Below are 15,117 nucleotides of genomic sequence, written 5' to 3'. Positions count from 1 at the left end.
TGTAACAGCAGGAGGGAGATGAGCTAACTCTGGGGGAGACATTCAGGTGGTTTCCTTGGTGGGAGGAAGGAGGTGGGAGGGGGGCTTCCATCACGATGCTTGGAGCAAGCAGGGAAAAATTGGGGGAGTGGATCTGGAACAAGAGGGAGGACGGTCTAGCCGCGTTTATTGAGGGCTCTGTGTGCCAGGACCGTTCCGCTTCCTTGACCTGCTTCAACGCATTTGATTTTTACATCGACCTCTCAGTGAAGTAGGTAATATTTCCATCACGCCCATTTTCCAGATGCAGAAACGGAGGCAGGGGGCAGCTAAGCCATTTGCCCAAGTTGACCGGCTTGTGAGTGGCGCAGACGGGATTCGTACCTGGAGCCCTGGAGCGTCATCCTGCCGTCCTCTCCTTCCTCTGTGCAGGCCCACGATCTCTGACCCGTACCGTGCTTCCAAATGGTGAAGGTTACAGTCACCCATTTTACAGACGAGGAAATGAGCGCCCGGGATGGTTGGAGATGAAAAGTTTCGGTGCCTGTGGCATCGCAGAGCTGGTGATTTCCAGTCTCGGCTTTCCCCCGCGCGAATGTGGAAGAGTCTCGAGGCTCAGGAAATGCTGGGGGGAGTGTCTTTTCCTTGACCTCCTCCCACCTAGTTTTGGTACGGTTAGAGGGTTGGGCGGTGGGGGTTATCTCCACTGAAGGAGACTAGCGCCCCCTAGTGATTAAAGAATTAAAAAGAAGATCCAAGAGGGGTGCCTGGTGTGGCGGATGGGGGAGGGAGTCTATGCAGCCTAGTGGGGTGGAGGTGGGGCGGGGGACCTTGTAGACAAAATGATTTCAGGTAGTGATGAGGTCTACGAAGGCTGTAAATGTTTGCCAAACGAATGGATTAATGAGCGACCCCCTCGAAGTCTATAAGGAAAGAGATGGTGGTGGCCAGGGCCAGAGCCATACGTAAATGAATTTGGGGGTGTCAGAGGTAGAGCCAAAAAAAAGCTTCCAACCATTTATTTATTCATTCAACAAATGCTTGCGGACCATGTATTTATGCCAGGTGCTGGGAACATATGAGACAGAGATTTCTAAATAGACAATAAAGAAAGAATTATGATAAAATGTCAGGTTTGTTGGATGGTGTTCAGGGCTTCAGTGCAGGAGAGTGGGAAAGAAAGTCTGTGATTTGAAATGGAGAGATTTGGGAAGATTTCATGAGAAGGTGACACTGAGCAGAGGTGAGGGAGTCACTGTTGGAGGTGAGGGAGCTAGCCATGAAGTTGCTTGCCTAAGACCCCAGAGCACCATGTGCAAAGGCCCTGTGGCAAGATTTAAGATTCTGGGGTGGCCTGGTCTCTTGGAGGAACAGTGCCTGTGTGGCTGGAGCAGAGTATGTGAGGGAAAGTGGTGAGTGGAAGAGGTGAGGGCAGGGAGGGGACAGGGGCATGTCATGGAGGGCCTTGTTGGCTGCAGGGCAGTGGGTTGGAAGAAGAGGAGGGACGTCATGCCTTGCCCAGATGCCCAGGCCTGTGTTGAGCTGGTGGGGGGAGAAGAGATGCCAAGTCCTGCAGAGAAGGGGCTGGGCTGCAGGTGCTCCCGCCCCCCTAACACCCCCCCAGGCTCCTCCCCCTCCACCCCCTCTCAGAGCGACAGTTACAGGCAGAGAAGAGGAAGTGGTAGCTAGCTAGCAGAGGCAGGCAGGCAGGCCACGGAGGCCGCAAGGGTGCGCGGGCTGACCCGGGAAGGCAGCGGCCATGGAGCTGTGGCGCCAGTGTACTCACTGGTTGATCCAGTGCCGGGTGCTGCCGCCCAGCCACCGGGTGACCTGGGATGGGGCCCAGGTGTGCGAGCTGGCACAGGCCCTCCGGGATGGCGTCCTCCTGTGCCAGCTGCTCAACAACTTGCTGCCCCATGCCATCAACCTGCGTGAGGTCAACCTGCGCCCCCAGATGTCCCAGGTGAGCCTGCCACTGACTGGGGCACCAAGGGTTGGAGGTGGGGGGCCCCACACCCCTGGCTGGCACTAGGAGAGTCAATGCACTGAAACTCTGGGCCTGTGATGGAGAAGGGAATGTGTGCTGGACCCTGGGGCTGGCACAGGGGGATGGGCAGTGGGAGGGAGGGGTTGGTGAGTGCCGAGATCCCAGGGGTGTCTCACCCAAGGGTCACAGGAATGGGTTGATAGGCTCTGAGTTGCTGCACATCTAGGCTAAGAACCGACAAACTCAGGGTTAAAGCTTCCAAGCCCCAGGCTGACTCCACAGAGGTTCAACTCTCCAGATGGGACTGTGGGGGTGGGGGGGAGCTTGAGGGATACCTGGGAACCCCCAGGTGGCCAAAAGGGTGCCTGAGGTTTATTACCTCCTTTGACATCCCCCCCTTCTGCCTATGGGGGAGGGGCCTCCACCAACTTCTTCCCCCACATGTGTCTCCTCCTCCCGGGCCCTGGGCCCCTTCCTTCCCCTCACATCTTCTTCCCCTTCGCTTCCTGCCTGGGCCTGGGGTGCGTGGGGCGGGTGGGGGGCTGTGGGCCCCTGGGCTCTGGTTTTCCTGGCTCTATCCATCCCAGAGAGACATTGAGAAAAGCTTTGGTCTTGAGCCCAAGAGTGGGTCCTGGGGTTTTGGAGCCTAGAAAGAGCTAGTCTTTCTCTGTAGGGATTACTGCAAAGGCCCAGGTACGGGGAGGGTGGATTGTACCGAGTAAGCAGGGGCCCTTCTAGACTCAGGAAATATATTCAAATCCCTATTTGAATGCGGTTGGGGTGGAGGAGGTAATGTGACTGGATCCCCTCTCTGGGTCCCTGTGGTGTCTGGGTGCTGGGGGGAAGCTGTGTATGCTGGGGCTGGGCGCTCCTGGTGCCTCACCTGCCTTGGAAGTCTGAGAGGACACTCCCGTCTGGGCCTTGGGCTCCACTCTGGAATGAAAACTTGGTGCCTGGGAGCTGTGGATTGGCCTCGGGGGGGGGGGGGGGGGGGGGGGGGGCTTTTCTCTGGTCCCTGAGATGCCACGTGCGGGATGTGGAGAGGGGAAGTAACCGCTCAGGGAGCACACCCTTGGGGGTCTCTGGGGGCATTCTCCGGGGACACAGCCATGGAATGGGGAAGGTGGGTGGCCCACCCTCCTTTGCCCAGGCAGGGCTTCCTGGAAGGATGAGGGAACTCCAGGGGCCCAGCCCCTCTGGCCACAGGCCTTCCTGGATTTGCATACATTTGCTTACCTCCTGGCTTCCTATGGATAGGGAAGTAGCCACGGGACCTGTCAGACCCTGGACCCAGAAGGGGTAAAGGTTCCCAGTGAGGCTTTAATAGCCACTGATGGGGAAGTGGATAAACTTGAGGATGAATTTCAACCCCTGCCTGCATCTTGCTTGTAGCTGGTTGTCTAATGAAGGGCGGGGGGAGTGGGGAGTGGGAGCCTGGCCTGAAGACCTGGGAAGACAGCTGCAGGGACTACAGGGAGGCAACATCCTTGTTTGTGCCAGGCAGTGCCAAGGCCCCGTCCGGGCCTGGCCTTCATGGTGCTCCCAGACTGGGGAGACACAGACCCCCAGCCCTGCGTGGTCACGGCTAGGACACAGGGAGACACCTCTGGGCTGGGAAGCCTAAAGCAAAGGCAAGACATTGCCTGGCGATGTCAGGCTTTATGCAAGAGGGGACACTTGTGCTGGGTTTTGAAGAGTGAGTAGGAGTTTCCCATTGCTCTGGCTTCCTATGCCCAGCAGTGTCGGGCCCCAGGCCACGCAGGGGTGTTTCCCCAGTCCTCCCATCTGGAGCTCTGTGCCTTCCTCCCTCTGCTCATCTTGTCTCCCCGCAAAGCTCAGCCCTTTTCCCCATTCACAGGGGGGATGAGTGCGGGAAGCTGAAAGGTGGTCCCATTGAGGTGGAGGAAGGTTCCCCCAGAACAGAACAGCCTTTCTAGATTTGCAGGACCCTGTGTCCTCTGATTTAAGCTGGGGCTGTGGACCACCCTTGAGATGTGGAAGGGCGGAGTGGCATAGACGAAGGTGTGGGGACCAGAATCCGGATGCTTCTCAGTTCCTCTGCTTTTTCTCAGTTGTTTCCAGGGAAGAGGGCGGGAAGGGCACCTGCACTCCAGGACAATTGTGACGTCTGTCAGGCCCCTTCTTGGTGCTGGGACAGTGGGCAGGAGACACGCCCAGAGTGCTGTCACTGAGGAGCCCGCCTGCTAGTGGGCCAGACCGACAGTGAGCAAATACGGAAACGTTTAACCTGTGGGGAGAGGGTAGGTGCTCTGGAGAAATCAAAGCAGAAAAGGGAGCTCCGGAGTGTGGGGGTCGCACTCTTGAATAGGTGGTCACTGATAAGGTGACATTTGAACAGAGCCCTGGGGAAAACGAGGGGATGAGCCTTGTGAATCCAGGGACACAGCACTCCTGGGCAGGGGTACAGCCAGTGCAAAGGCCCTGAGGTGAGAGCTCGTGGGTGGCCCTCGAGTCTGCTGGGAATGGCTCCTGGCTGAAGTCAGACCAGAGCGAGCCTCCAAGCTGGGTGAGAGCTCAAAGCTGAGATCTGGGGCCGAGGGAGGATTCTATTACAGGTGGCACCTTGACTGCCAGACATCCTAGCTCACTTCCTCTCTCTGGGAGTCCACATTCTGGGCTGCAGAGATGAAACTTTAAGGCCAAGGGAGTGGAGAGGAAGGGAGGAATGTGACAGTCATTGTGGGAAAGACCCACCAGGGCGTGGGAGCTGATTAGACCTGGCGGAGCAGGCACTGGGGCCTGGATGATGTCAAGGTTCCCAGCTTGAGAATGCCCAGGCCACTAGCAGAGGCAGGGGAGAGGGCGGGAGAGTTAGAAAGGGGGCCAGTTGGGGGGCAGTGACTCTGAGGGTCCAGACCTGGGTTCAAATCCTGATGCCCCCACTTCTTGGCTTACCCTCTCTGAGCCTTGGTTTCCCCATCTGTGAAACATGGCTAAAAATGGGACCTTTATTTCGAGGACTGTTGTGTTATTTCAATACTGCTTATCACGGTGTCTGATGCCTGATAAACCCTCACTAAACTAAAAAGTTTTCTTTGGAAGGACGTGGGGTAGCAAAAGGTAACACAGCAAGAGGGAGTTTGGGTTGGGGGAGTATTTCTCAGCTGGGCTGGTTTTGACCCCCAGGGGCATTTGGCAATATCTGGACCCTTGTTTGGTTTCATCACATCTGGGAGGTGGTACTGAAATCTAGTGGATGGATGTCAGGGATCCTACTCAGTGTCCCACAGTGCCACCCACAGCAGAGCATTCTCTGCCCCAAACGTCAGTAGTGTTGAGGTTGAGAAACCCTGTGATCGGGGACAGAGAGCGCCAAGAATCTTTAAAATATTTACTTTGTTGAATAATACATTCATATGGTTCAAATATTAAAACACACAAGAAGCAGAGTGCCTGGGTGGCTCACAGTTAAGTATCTGCCTTTAGCTCAGGTCGTGATCGCGGGGTCCTGGGATTGAGCCCCACATTGGGCTCCCTGCTCAGCGGGAAGTCTGCTGCCCCCTCTGCCTCTCCCTCTGCCCCTAACCCTGCTCATTCTGTCTCTCAAATAAATAAATCTTTATAAAAAATAGCAACACATAAAAAGATGTACAAGGACAAATTTAACTTCTAGTCCTGTCCCTCAGATACACCCAGCTTCTTCCTTCTCCCATAAGCAAACTACTTTCTTTCCTTTCTCTCTCTCTCTCTTTCTTTCTTTCAAGTTGACTGTGTATCCTCCCAGAGTTTCTTCATGCAAACATAAGCAAATAGGAGTTTACGTTCTTATTTCCCACTCTCCTCCCTTAAATGGAAGATGGCACATACCACTGACTGCTTTGTCTTGCTTTCTTCACTTAATAATCATCTTGGGACTCTTTCCAATTCAATATATAGAGATTGTCCTTATTTAAAACAATAACAACAACAATCACCTGACTGCATGGTTTGCTGGATAGTCTATTTATTTAACAAAATGACTTATATTGTGTTAACTATGTGCCAGGCATTAGTCCAAACCAGGTGCCAGCAAACAACAATCCCACAGTTGAATCTGGAGTGCAGCATTAAAAAAAAAAAATTATTTATTTATTTATTTATTTATTTTAGAGAGAGAAAGAGATAGCGTGTGAGAGAGAGAGAGAGAGAGAGAGCACTAGCGGGGGGTGAAGGGAGAGGGAGAAACAGGCTCCCCTGAGCAAACACCCTGGGATCCTGACCTAAGCTGAAGGCAGACGCTTAACAGACTGAACCACCCAGGCGCCCCTGGACCACAGCATGTTTTTATAAATAAAGTTTTATTGGCACACAACCATGTCCATTGATTCCTGTATGTATTGTCTACGGCTGCTTTCCAGCTACAACTGTGGAACTGCGGAGTTGCCTTGGAGACTGTCTGGCCTGCAGAGCTGGAGATATTAACTTTCCAGACCTTTGTAGAAGAAGTTTGCATATTCCTGTTGTAAATATTTTCTTTTCTTTAAGATATATTTATTTATTTTATAGAGAGAAAGAGAGAGCATGAGCAGGGGGAGGGGCCAAGGGAGAAGGAGAGTCCCAAGCTGACTCTGCCCTGAGTTCTGAGCCTGATGTGGGGGTCGATCTTAAGACCCTGAGATCACAACCTGAGCCGAAACCAAGAGTCATTTGCTTAACTGACTGCACTACCCAGGCACCCTGTAAACATTTTCTATACATTAACTTGTTTAATCCTCGTAACACCAGAGGTGGCAAAAGGTACGTTATCCTCATTTTTCACAGAAGGGATTGAGGCACAGAGGTGTCAAGTAACTTGATTCAAGGTGCCAAACTCAAAAGCAGCAGAGTTGGGGATTGGAACCCTGGGTAGCCTGGTGCTGGGATTTTTGCTGTCTGCAGTTACCCCAAACTGTCTCTATCCCATTGTTTAATGGGGCGATCATTTATTCTATCATCCTCTGTATCAGTGGACACTTGGATTGTGCCGGACTTTTGTTATGACACATTTACTGCAACCATTAACCTTGTCCATGAATCATTTTTTGACTCCCCATCTGTGAGAGCTTGGGTTTGTTACCTAACCTCTGTGTGCCTCAGTATCCTCATCTCTAAAATGGGGATAATAAATCCCTATCTTTAAGCATCACTGGGAGGGATAATGAATCACTATCAAGGACTTAGAAAAGTCCCTGGCCACACAGGAATGTTATTGTTGCTGCCATACACATGAGCAAGTATCCCCACAGGATAAGTTCTCAGAAGGATTTGCTGGCTCAAAGTGGCTGGGCCTTTGTATTTTTGGCAGATATTGCCAAGTTGTTCTCCATCTGGACCTGTTCCCATGTGGCTTATTCCAATTACATTACCACTAACAGAGCATGAGACTGCTTATTGGCCATCACCTTGCCACAGACTGTTCCGTTGTTAAGACTTTGGAGTCATGCCAACTTGATGGGTGATAAATGGAGCTCATTATGGCTCACTTTACATTTCTCTTATTCTGAATGAGCTTGAACCTCTTTTCCTTTGTTTAAGAGCTATTTCTATTTTCTCTTGGTGAAGAAATATTTGTTCGTATCATTTGCCCCTTTATTCTTTTTTCCCTTCTGGGACTGCTGTCCTTTCTTTCTTATTAGTTTTTAGGAACTCTTTATATATTAGGCTGGCTTGAATTTCAAGTCAGGTACTTACTACCTTTGTGATCTTGAAGAAGAAAAACATTGCTCTCTGAGCCCTGGTTGTCTTATCTATAAAATGGGGATGTGGACAGCACCTTTATCTCAGGTTTATGTGAGGGTTAAATGTGATAGGTTAAGTTAAATTCCTTACTGGTGTGATTGATGTGCTAGATTTAGCCAATGCTAAAATAATGGGAAGTCCTCTTTTTGTTACTTTGATTTCAGTTAGTATGAGTTGGCTGTCCGATGTGGTATAAGTCAGGATGTGTAATGTTAGCTGCCGTAACAATGTATACACTTCAGTAGCAGTAATGGTTTCCTTCTTGCTCACATCACAATCTAGTTTGGGTCAACTGGGAGTTAAGGGAGTGGCTCTTGTTTACAAAGTCCCTACAGGACCTGGGCTTCTTCCATCCCATAGCCCTACTCTCCTTAAAGCCCCCGGAGTCCTCCCTATCCCAGAGGGTGGGGAAGAAGACTGTGAGGAGGGAAACTATGGGAGGCTTTCATGGGCCAGGCCCAGAAGTGGTGCTGTCATCTCCATTCTTGATCCATTCACCAGAACTCCATCGCATGGTCCCATCCAACTGCAAGAGAGGCTGAGAATGGTTTAGCTGGGAGCCAGGGGGCACAAAAAATGTTTGGGTGGACGTAGAAGAGAATGCTGTAGAACTGTGGAATGATGCCTAGCTGGCTTTAGAGAGGCAGGTCTAGAGAGGTGACTTGGAGGAAGCTGTAGTGGGATAAGGAATGAGGAGGGCTTGAACTAAAGCCATGGTGGAGGGATTCAGCTAGGGACTGGGGAGCCTGGGCAGGAGCAAATCTCAGCCAAGTAGGTTGGGTTGGGTCAGATTGGTTGGAAGACCTCATCTCAACATGACCACTGTGGCTGATGGGGACAGAAGTCTGGAAGGGCGAACATTTGGTATTGTGCCTTCTTTTCTTCCATTTTGTTCTGTTCACTAACCTTCTTTTGGGCCTAGTACTGGGAAATGTCACCCTTCAGCACTTTCCACAGAGGGTGCTAGGAAATCCTGTTCCTTTCCTGCTCCCAGCCCTCCCATGACTCCCCATTGCCTTTGGGGCAAAAGACAAAGTCCTCACCCTGGCCCATGAGAGTCTTGGCCTCTGCCCACCTCCTGGCCCTCCCCTCCCCCTTCCTTTTACTTATTCTGCTCCAGACACATGAGCCTCCTCACTGTTCCCACAACCCACCTGGTCCGATTCAGCCTCAGGGCCTTTGCACATCTGTTCTTTCTCCGTGGATCTGTCTTTCCCCAGATATATACTGTGATTGGTCTCTTATCTCCTTCAGGTTTCTTATCAGAGAGCTTCCTGGCTTCTCTGTGCTCTCTTCCTCTATGCTCTCTCTTCTTTTTCTTATTTTTATTTTTCTCCATGGCACTTATTTTATTTTTCTCCATGGCACTTATAGCCCTCTGACCTACATAGTTTTTACTTTTTGCTTATTATTTGCCTCCCCCAGTGGAATGTCAGGGCAAGGCTTTTGTCTTTTTGGTTCACAGCTGTGTCGCTGGTGCCAGAACAGCACCTGGCACGTAGTAGGTGCTCGATAATATTATCAACTATTCACTTCATTCACTCATCCTTCCTTTAATACTGGGAGAGCAAATCATAACTTATGCCTTGTTTCATACACACAATTTAATCAATACATGGTCACACTCATTTGTTGACATATTGTCTGTGGCTGCTTTCATTACATGAAAGAGTTTACCAGTTGATCCCTGATTTAGTGGGTATTCGTTGAGTGCTTGCTTATTATTGGTTAGTGGTGGTTGGTTAGCTGTCGTTAAGTATGGATTGTTTGAGATCAGTCCCTGCTTCTACTGGTTCCTAATTATGTGCCTTTGGGCAAGTGTTCAGACCTCCCTTGCCTTTGGTTTTCTCACGTATAAAATGGGGAAAATGATGATGTGGTGGTAATAATAATAATGATGATGACACCATCCATGTCATGGATATTTCCTTGTATTAAACCATGTACAGGATGATGGAGAATTCCATGATGAACGACACACAGATCCTCATGCAGCTCATGGAAATAGGCGAGGAATTAGGCAGTTAACCTGAGAGTGGAACAGTCTGCTGATGGGTGGGTGGAGCCCAGGGCACTGTGGGAGCAGAGAGGCAGGGGAAACCCCAGAAGCAATCAGGGTAGGCCTCTTGGAGGAGATGACATGCCAATTGAGTGTGGGAGGTTGGGGCATATTTGAGGAGCCAAAAGAAGTTCTGTTTGTCTGCCTTGTTAACATTAAGGGCACTGGAAGTGGAAAGAACCCAAGGGTGTGTTGAATGGGCACAGCTGAACTTCTAGCACAGATGGTGATTGGAGACCCGGGTTTCAGGAGGAACTTGGGAGTCCCTTGGGGAAGGGGGGTCCCTTGGGGAAGAAATAAGGGATGTTCAGTTGGAGAAGTTTGAAGTTTGAGGAAATTCTGAGCTCCGTCTGCAGAAATTTTAACCAAGAGTTTTAGCCCTTGTGACAGAAAACCCAACTGAAACTGGCTTAGTAAAAAATAGCATTTATTAGCTCACATAACTGAAAAGCTTAGGAGAAAATGTATTCAGGTCGAGCTGGATCCAGGGGATCTATCTCGGGATCACCTCACCTCCACCCTTAACTCAGCTGTCTTTTCAGTGTTTTCCTCCATTCTCAGTCATCCTTTCCTCTCCTGGTGGCCGGCAAGGGTGCCCAGGTGCTCCAAATTTAGGTGCCCACATTTTTGTGTACAGTGAAAAATGGCTGCTCAAGCCCAAGTCTGGGCTTCACTGGACATAATTTCTTTGTGTGTACATGTGGCAGGGGGTGGGGATAGAGGGAGTGGGGATGGGTGGGCGGGGAGTCATGTGTCTATTCCTCAACCAATTGTTGTGGTGGGTAGAATATGCCGTTCTGATTGGCCAGGTTGAGGTCGCATATTTTTCCGGGAGCTGGGGAGGAGTTGACCCCACCCAAAGGAGGTAGACTTGGAGGAGATCGGGTGGCTCCCCAGGAGACACTGAGGGGCTGCTAGCAGAAGTGGGAATAGATGTCAGGAGGCAATCGATGTTTATACTGGCACCAAGTATGAAGTCGTTGCACAGCCTCTCACTGGTGCCCTCGGCTGGCTATTGGAGCCCCATCTTTCTCGGTCCTGGGGGCTGCTCTGTGCATGGTAGGATGTTTGGCGACATAGCTGACCTCCACCCACTCAATGCCAGTAGCAACCTCTCCCTTGGAGCCGTGACAAGAGAATGTCTGCAGACATTGTCAAATGTCCTGTAGGAGGCAGAATCTCCTATCCCATCCCCTAGAAACTCCGTTTTGGAGGGAGCCAGCTTCCGATCTTCGGGAGGGTCTAAAGAGACATGCATGAACAATTACTATCTGGGGACAGTGAGGAAGAGATCGAGAGCTTTGTTGAGTTAGAATAATCACTTATTTTATTATGAACAACAGGAGCTGTGCTGCTTGCTGGGGTTATGGGAAAGAACAGAGCAGACACATTCTCTGGTCTCCTGAGTTCATGGCCTTGTGGGGGAGAAAGGCAGTGTACTTGTTTCCTGTAACTGCACTAACAAAGGACCACACACTGATGGCTTAAAATAACAGAGATACGTTGTCTCACGGTTCCGGGGTTAGAGGTCTGAAATCAAGGTGTGAGCAGGGTCAAGCTCTTTCTTTTTTTTCTTTCTTTTTTTTTTAAGGTTTTATTTATTTGACAGAGAGAGATCACAAGTAGGCAGAGAGGCAAGCAGAGAGAGAGAGGAGGAAGAGAGAGAGAGAAAGGAGGAAGCAGGCTCCCTGCTGAGCAGAAAGCCTGATGCGGGGCTCGATCTCAGGACCCTGAGATCATGACCTGAGCAGAAGGCAGAGGCTTAACCCACTGAGTCACCCAGGCAGCCCAGGTCGAGCTCTTTCTGAAAGCTCTTGGGGAGAATCCATTTCTTGCCTCTTCCAGCTTCTGGGGGTTCCAGGCTTTCCTTGGATTCTGACTGTGTCACTCTGTCTTCATCAGGTTGTGCCCTCCGTGTCTGTCTGTGGGTCTCTTCTGTGTGTCTTGTGTAAGGACACTTGTTGATGAATGGAGGGCCCACCCCAGTAATCCAGGATGATCTCGTGATCTCGAGATCCTTAATTATGTCTTGCAAAGTCCTTTTTTAATTTTCCCCCGAATAATGTTTTATTCCCCCGAATAAACCTACATTCACAGGTAGGTTCCAGGGATCTGAGGTAGTTATATCTTTTGGAGGGGGTCACCATTCAACCCACTATAGACAGTAAAAAAGCAAATCAATAAAATATTACAATAAATGCTGCAGACAAAATAAGCCAAGGTCAAGATGGAGAAGAGGAAAGGGGCATGCTTCTGGAGGGTGGTCAAGGAAAGCTGAAAGCTGAAGGATGGGGAGCTGGCTCTGGGAAGAAGGGGGCAAGGAGGGCAAATGCCATGCAAAGGCCCTGTGGTGAGGAGGGTCTAAATGAAGGTGAATGGTGAAGAGGGAGTACTGGGATTAAGGTTGGGAGGAATGCACTTCTCTAGTGTGGCTGTGGGTATGTCATAATTAGATGTGATGGGAAGTCCTTGGATGGTTTAAGCAAATTGGTGGGTTAAAGAGGTCCCTCGAGCTGCTCTGTGGGGACCAGACTGTTAGGGTAATTGAAATGGCAGTGAGGGGACCTGGGCAGAGGGGTTGATGGAGGTGCCTCACAGGGATGAGATGGTGGCTGGACTAGGAGTCAGGAACAGAGGGAGGGCTCACATTTCAGTGGTTGTGCTGGTCAGACTTCCTGACAGACCAGATGGGGGAGTAGTGGGAGTGAACAAAAGAAGGTGAGATGATGTCTAAGTTTGTAGCTTAGGAACCTGTGTGAATGGGGGCATTATTTGCTAAGATGGGAAGGCTGGGGAGAGTCAAGTTTTGGGGGTGTTCTGATGGGGCTGAATTACCTTGGAGTTGGAAGATAGCATAGCATAGTGGTTAGTGCAGTGGTTCTCACCCGGGGGTGTGGGGAGCAACTCTGTTTCTCCAGGGCACATTTGGCAATGCCTGGAGATATTTTTGGTTTTCACTACTGGAGGGAGTGGTGTGCTCCTGGCATCTAGTGGGTAAAGACCAGGAATGCTGCTGATATCCTAAATGTCCTGTAATCCCAGGACAGCCACTGAAATATCAGTTCTGCAGGCTGAGAAACCATGTTTGAGGGGCAAGGACTCTAGTTACATGGGGGTCTGGGTTCTAGTCTTGACTGTGGGATCTTGGGTGAGTTACTGTACCTTGCTGTGCCTTAGTCTCCCCACCTTTCAAATAGGGGTCAGGATAGTCCCTGCCTTATAGGTCTGTTACAAGAATTAAATGAGTGAATGGTTGTAAAGTTGTCACATGCTGTAAGCAGTACTTAGTAGTGATTGGTAAGCAAACTCATAGGGGTGGATGAGATCATTTGGGGAGGGAGGAGAGAGAGAGAGAGAAGAAAAGGGGCCTGAGCTTCAGGGTGCAGCAGCATGGAGAGGTTGGGAGAGGGGAGGAGGAAAAAGAAGCCAAGGAGTCAGAGAACCAGTGACTTGGGCGGAAAGCCAGAGACCAAAGGAAGAAAGTGTATCCACAGCGAGGTGTTGGTACTTTGAAACAAACCGTTTAATTGAAGGGATGGGAGTAGTGTCAGAAAGTATAATAAATAACAATAGAAACAGGTCCCATTTATGGAGAATTTATGATGTGCAGTTGTTCCAAGTATGTAACACTTTTAACTCATTTGATTTTCACAACAAATCCATGGAGTGGGTGCCATGATGTTCAGGTTATCTCTTCTGTGAATCAAACCACCCCAAACTTAAAGGCAACAGTTTTAGAATTCTCACAGATTCTGTGAGTCAAGAATTCAAATGGAGTGTGGAGATGATGGTTTGTCAGCCCCAAGATGAGAAGGCTTGAATGTTGGAGGGCTGGAATCTGCTGGAGGGTCCTTCCCCTGCACTCTGGGAGTCTGGGATGGGGTGACTCACGGCTGAGCTCAGCTGGGGCTGTGGAATGGAGCAGTGGCCCATGGCCTATCTGTGTGGCTTGGGCTTCCTCACAGCATGGTACCTGAGTTTTGAGAAGGAGTGTGGAGAGATCAAGACAGAAGCTGCAAGTTCTCTTCTAACCTACTTTGAGACCACGTTGTGTCGCTTTGCTGTAATTCGCTAAGACAGCCTGGATTCAAGGGCAGGGGAATCAGACTTCACCTCCTGATGGCGGTGTGACAAGTCCCCCTGCAGAAGAGCATGCTGGATGAGTGCTGTGTTTGTGGCAATCTTTGGAAAGCATAACACATTCTTTGTTATTATCCTAGTCTCACAGATGAGGAAATGGAAACATGAAAAGTTTGAGTTGCCCAAGTGAATAAGTAGCTATGCTGGGATTTGAACCCCCAAACCTGTGACCACAAGCACTATACGAATATTGCCTCTTCGAGGGGACATATGAACCTTTTAGGTGGGAATGGAGATAGTCTTGGATTTAGATTTCTGGTTTTCCTAGTCAGGGTTTAGCCAGGAAAGCAGAAATCATCTTAAGATCTTTCAGACAGAGAGGATTTCATTCAGGGAATGGCTAATGGGTGATGGGGGAGCTGAGAAGACAGGTGGGGAATACTGAGGTAACCCACAAGGCAGGAGAAACAGTGGAAGAGGTGGTGAGACCAAGGTTCAGAGGCCAGAACCATTCAGGGGAGCCAGAACCTGGTGCAGGAGCTATCATCAGGTTGCTGAGACCAGGAAGGAGACATATGTGCTGCTGAAGAGGGAGAAACACCCTGGTTTCTCTTCCTCCCTCCTCCTGTCTCCTGCCTGGGCATCCCATTGGCTGAGCCTACCTGGAAGCCAGGGTGCAAAGGAGTCTGGGAAATATAGTTCTCTTCACTGGAGCAGAGCAAGGGGCAGGCAGGGAATGGATCTGAGAGCAAGCGGACCAGTGGTCCTCATCGTAACTGCCTATTTGAGCTCAGTGTTATCTCAACGGGAGCTGCTGTTACTGCTGTTTGCCCGAGAACGGGTGAGATGCAATGGTTTCATTTCCCGAGGCAGGGTCCTCTTTAGTTCTAATGGCTCTGGTGGTTTTGGAGTTCAGTTTAATCTTAGATCAAATCCAGATCTCCTTTCTCAGGACTCTCCACCAGCACACAGCTCATCAGCCTTCCTCCAGACAACCCATCAGAGGTCTGCCTGCAATAATTTTGTCCCTGGCTTCTTCCAAGTCACCTGTAGTCCTGGTGGAACACCACAGCAACTTCATAGCTTCTCAGTGGACAGCATGTTTCCAGAAATCCCCCTTGGGGTGTCTGTCTTGTGCCTGTGTGGGGACTCAGGATGATCCCCACATGGGTGCAGCGTCTAGCACCCCAAAAGATGTGTGGGGCTTGTTCCCTTCAGTGCGATCTGCTCTGGAGTGTGGGACCGGGGGATCTGGGGGAATGTCATTAACCATTTGTGCTTCCCTCTCAGGGAC

At 50.3% G+C, this 15,117-nt stretch overlaps 1 protein-coding gene across 2 annotated transcripts in view; it reads left to right on the top strand.

The window, feature by feature from the left end:
- The first annotated feature begins 1,651 nt into the window (after positions 1-1,651).
- The window catches only part of VAV1 (vav guanine nucleotide exchange factor 1), a 48,706-nt gene continuing 35,240 nt past the window's right edge, over positions 1,652-15,117 (top strand). For both annotated transcript variants that reach the window (XM_047705385.1, XM_047705376.1), the window contains exon 1: positions 1,652-1,942. In XM_047705385.1, the coding sequence (XP_047561341.1) occupies positions 1,739-1,942 (204 nt within the window). In that variant the 5' untranslated portion in view covers positions 1,652-1,738. The remainder of the gene's footprint in view (positions 1,943-15,117) is intronic.

Source organism: Lutra lutra, chromosome 1 (assembly GCF_902655055.1).
Source record: "Lutra lutra chromosome 1, mLutLut1.2, whole genome shotgun sequence".
In the NCBI taxonomy this organism is placed as follows: domain Eukaryota; kingdom Metazoa; phylum Chordata; class Mammalia; order Carnivora; family Mustelidae; genus Lutra; species Lutra lutra.
The sequence above is the reverse complement of the archived record's forward strand: the minus strand, read 5'-3'. Positions and strand labels throughout refer to the sequence as shown.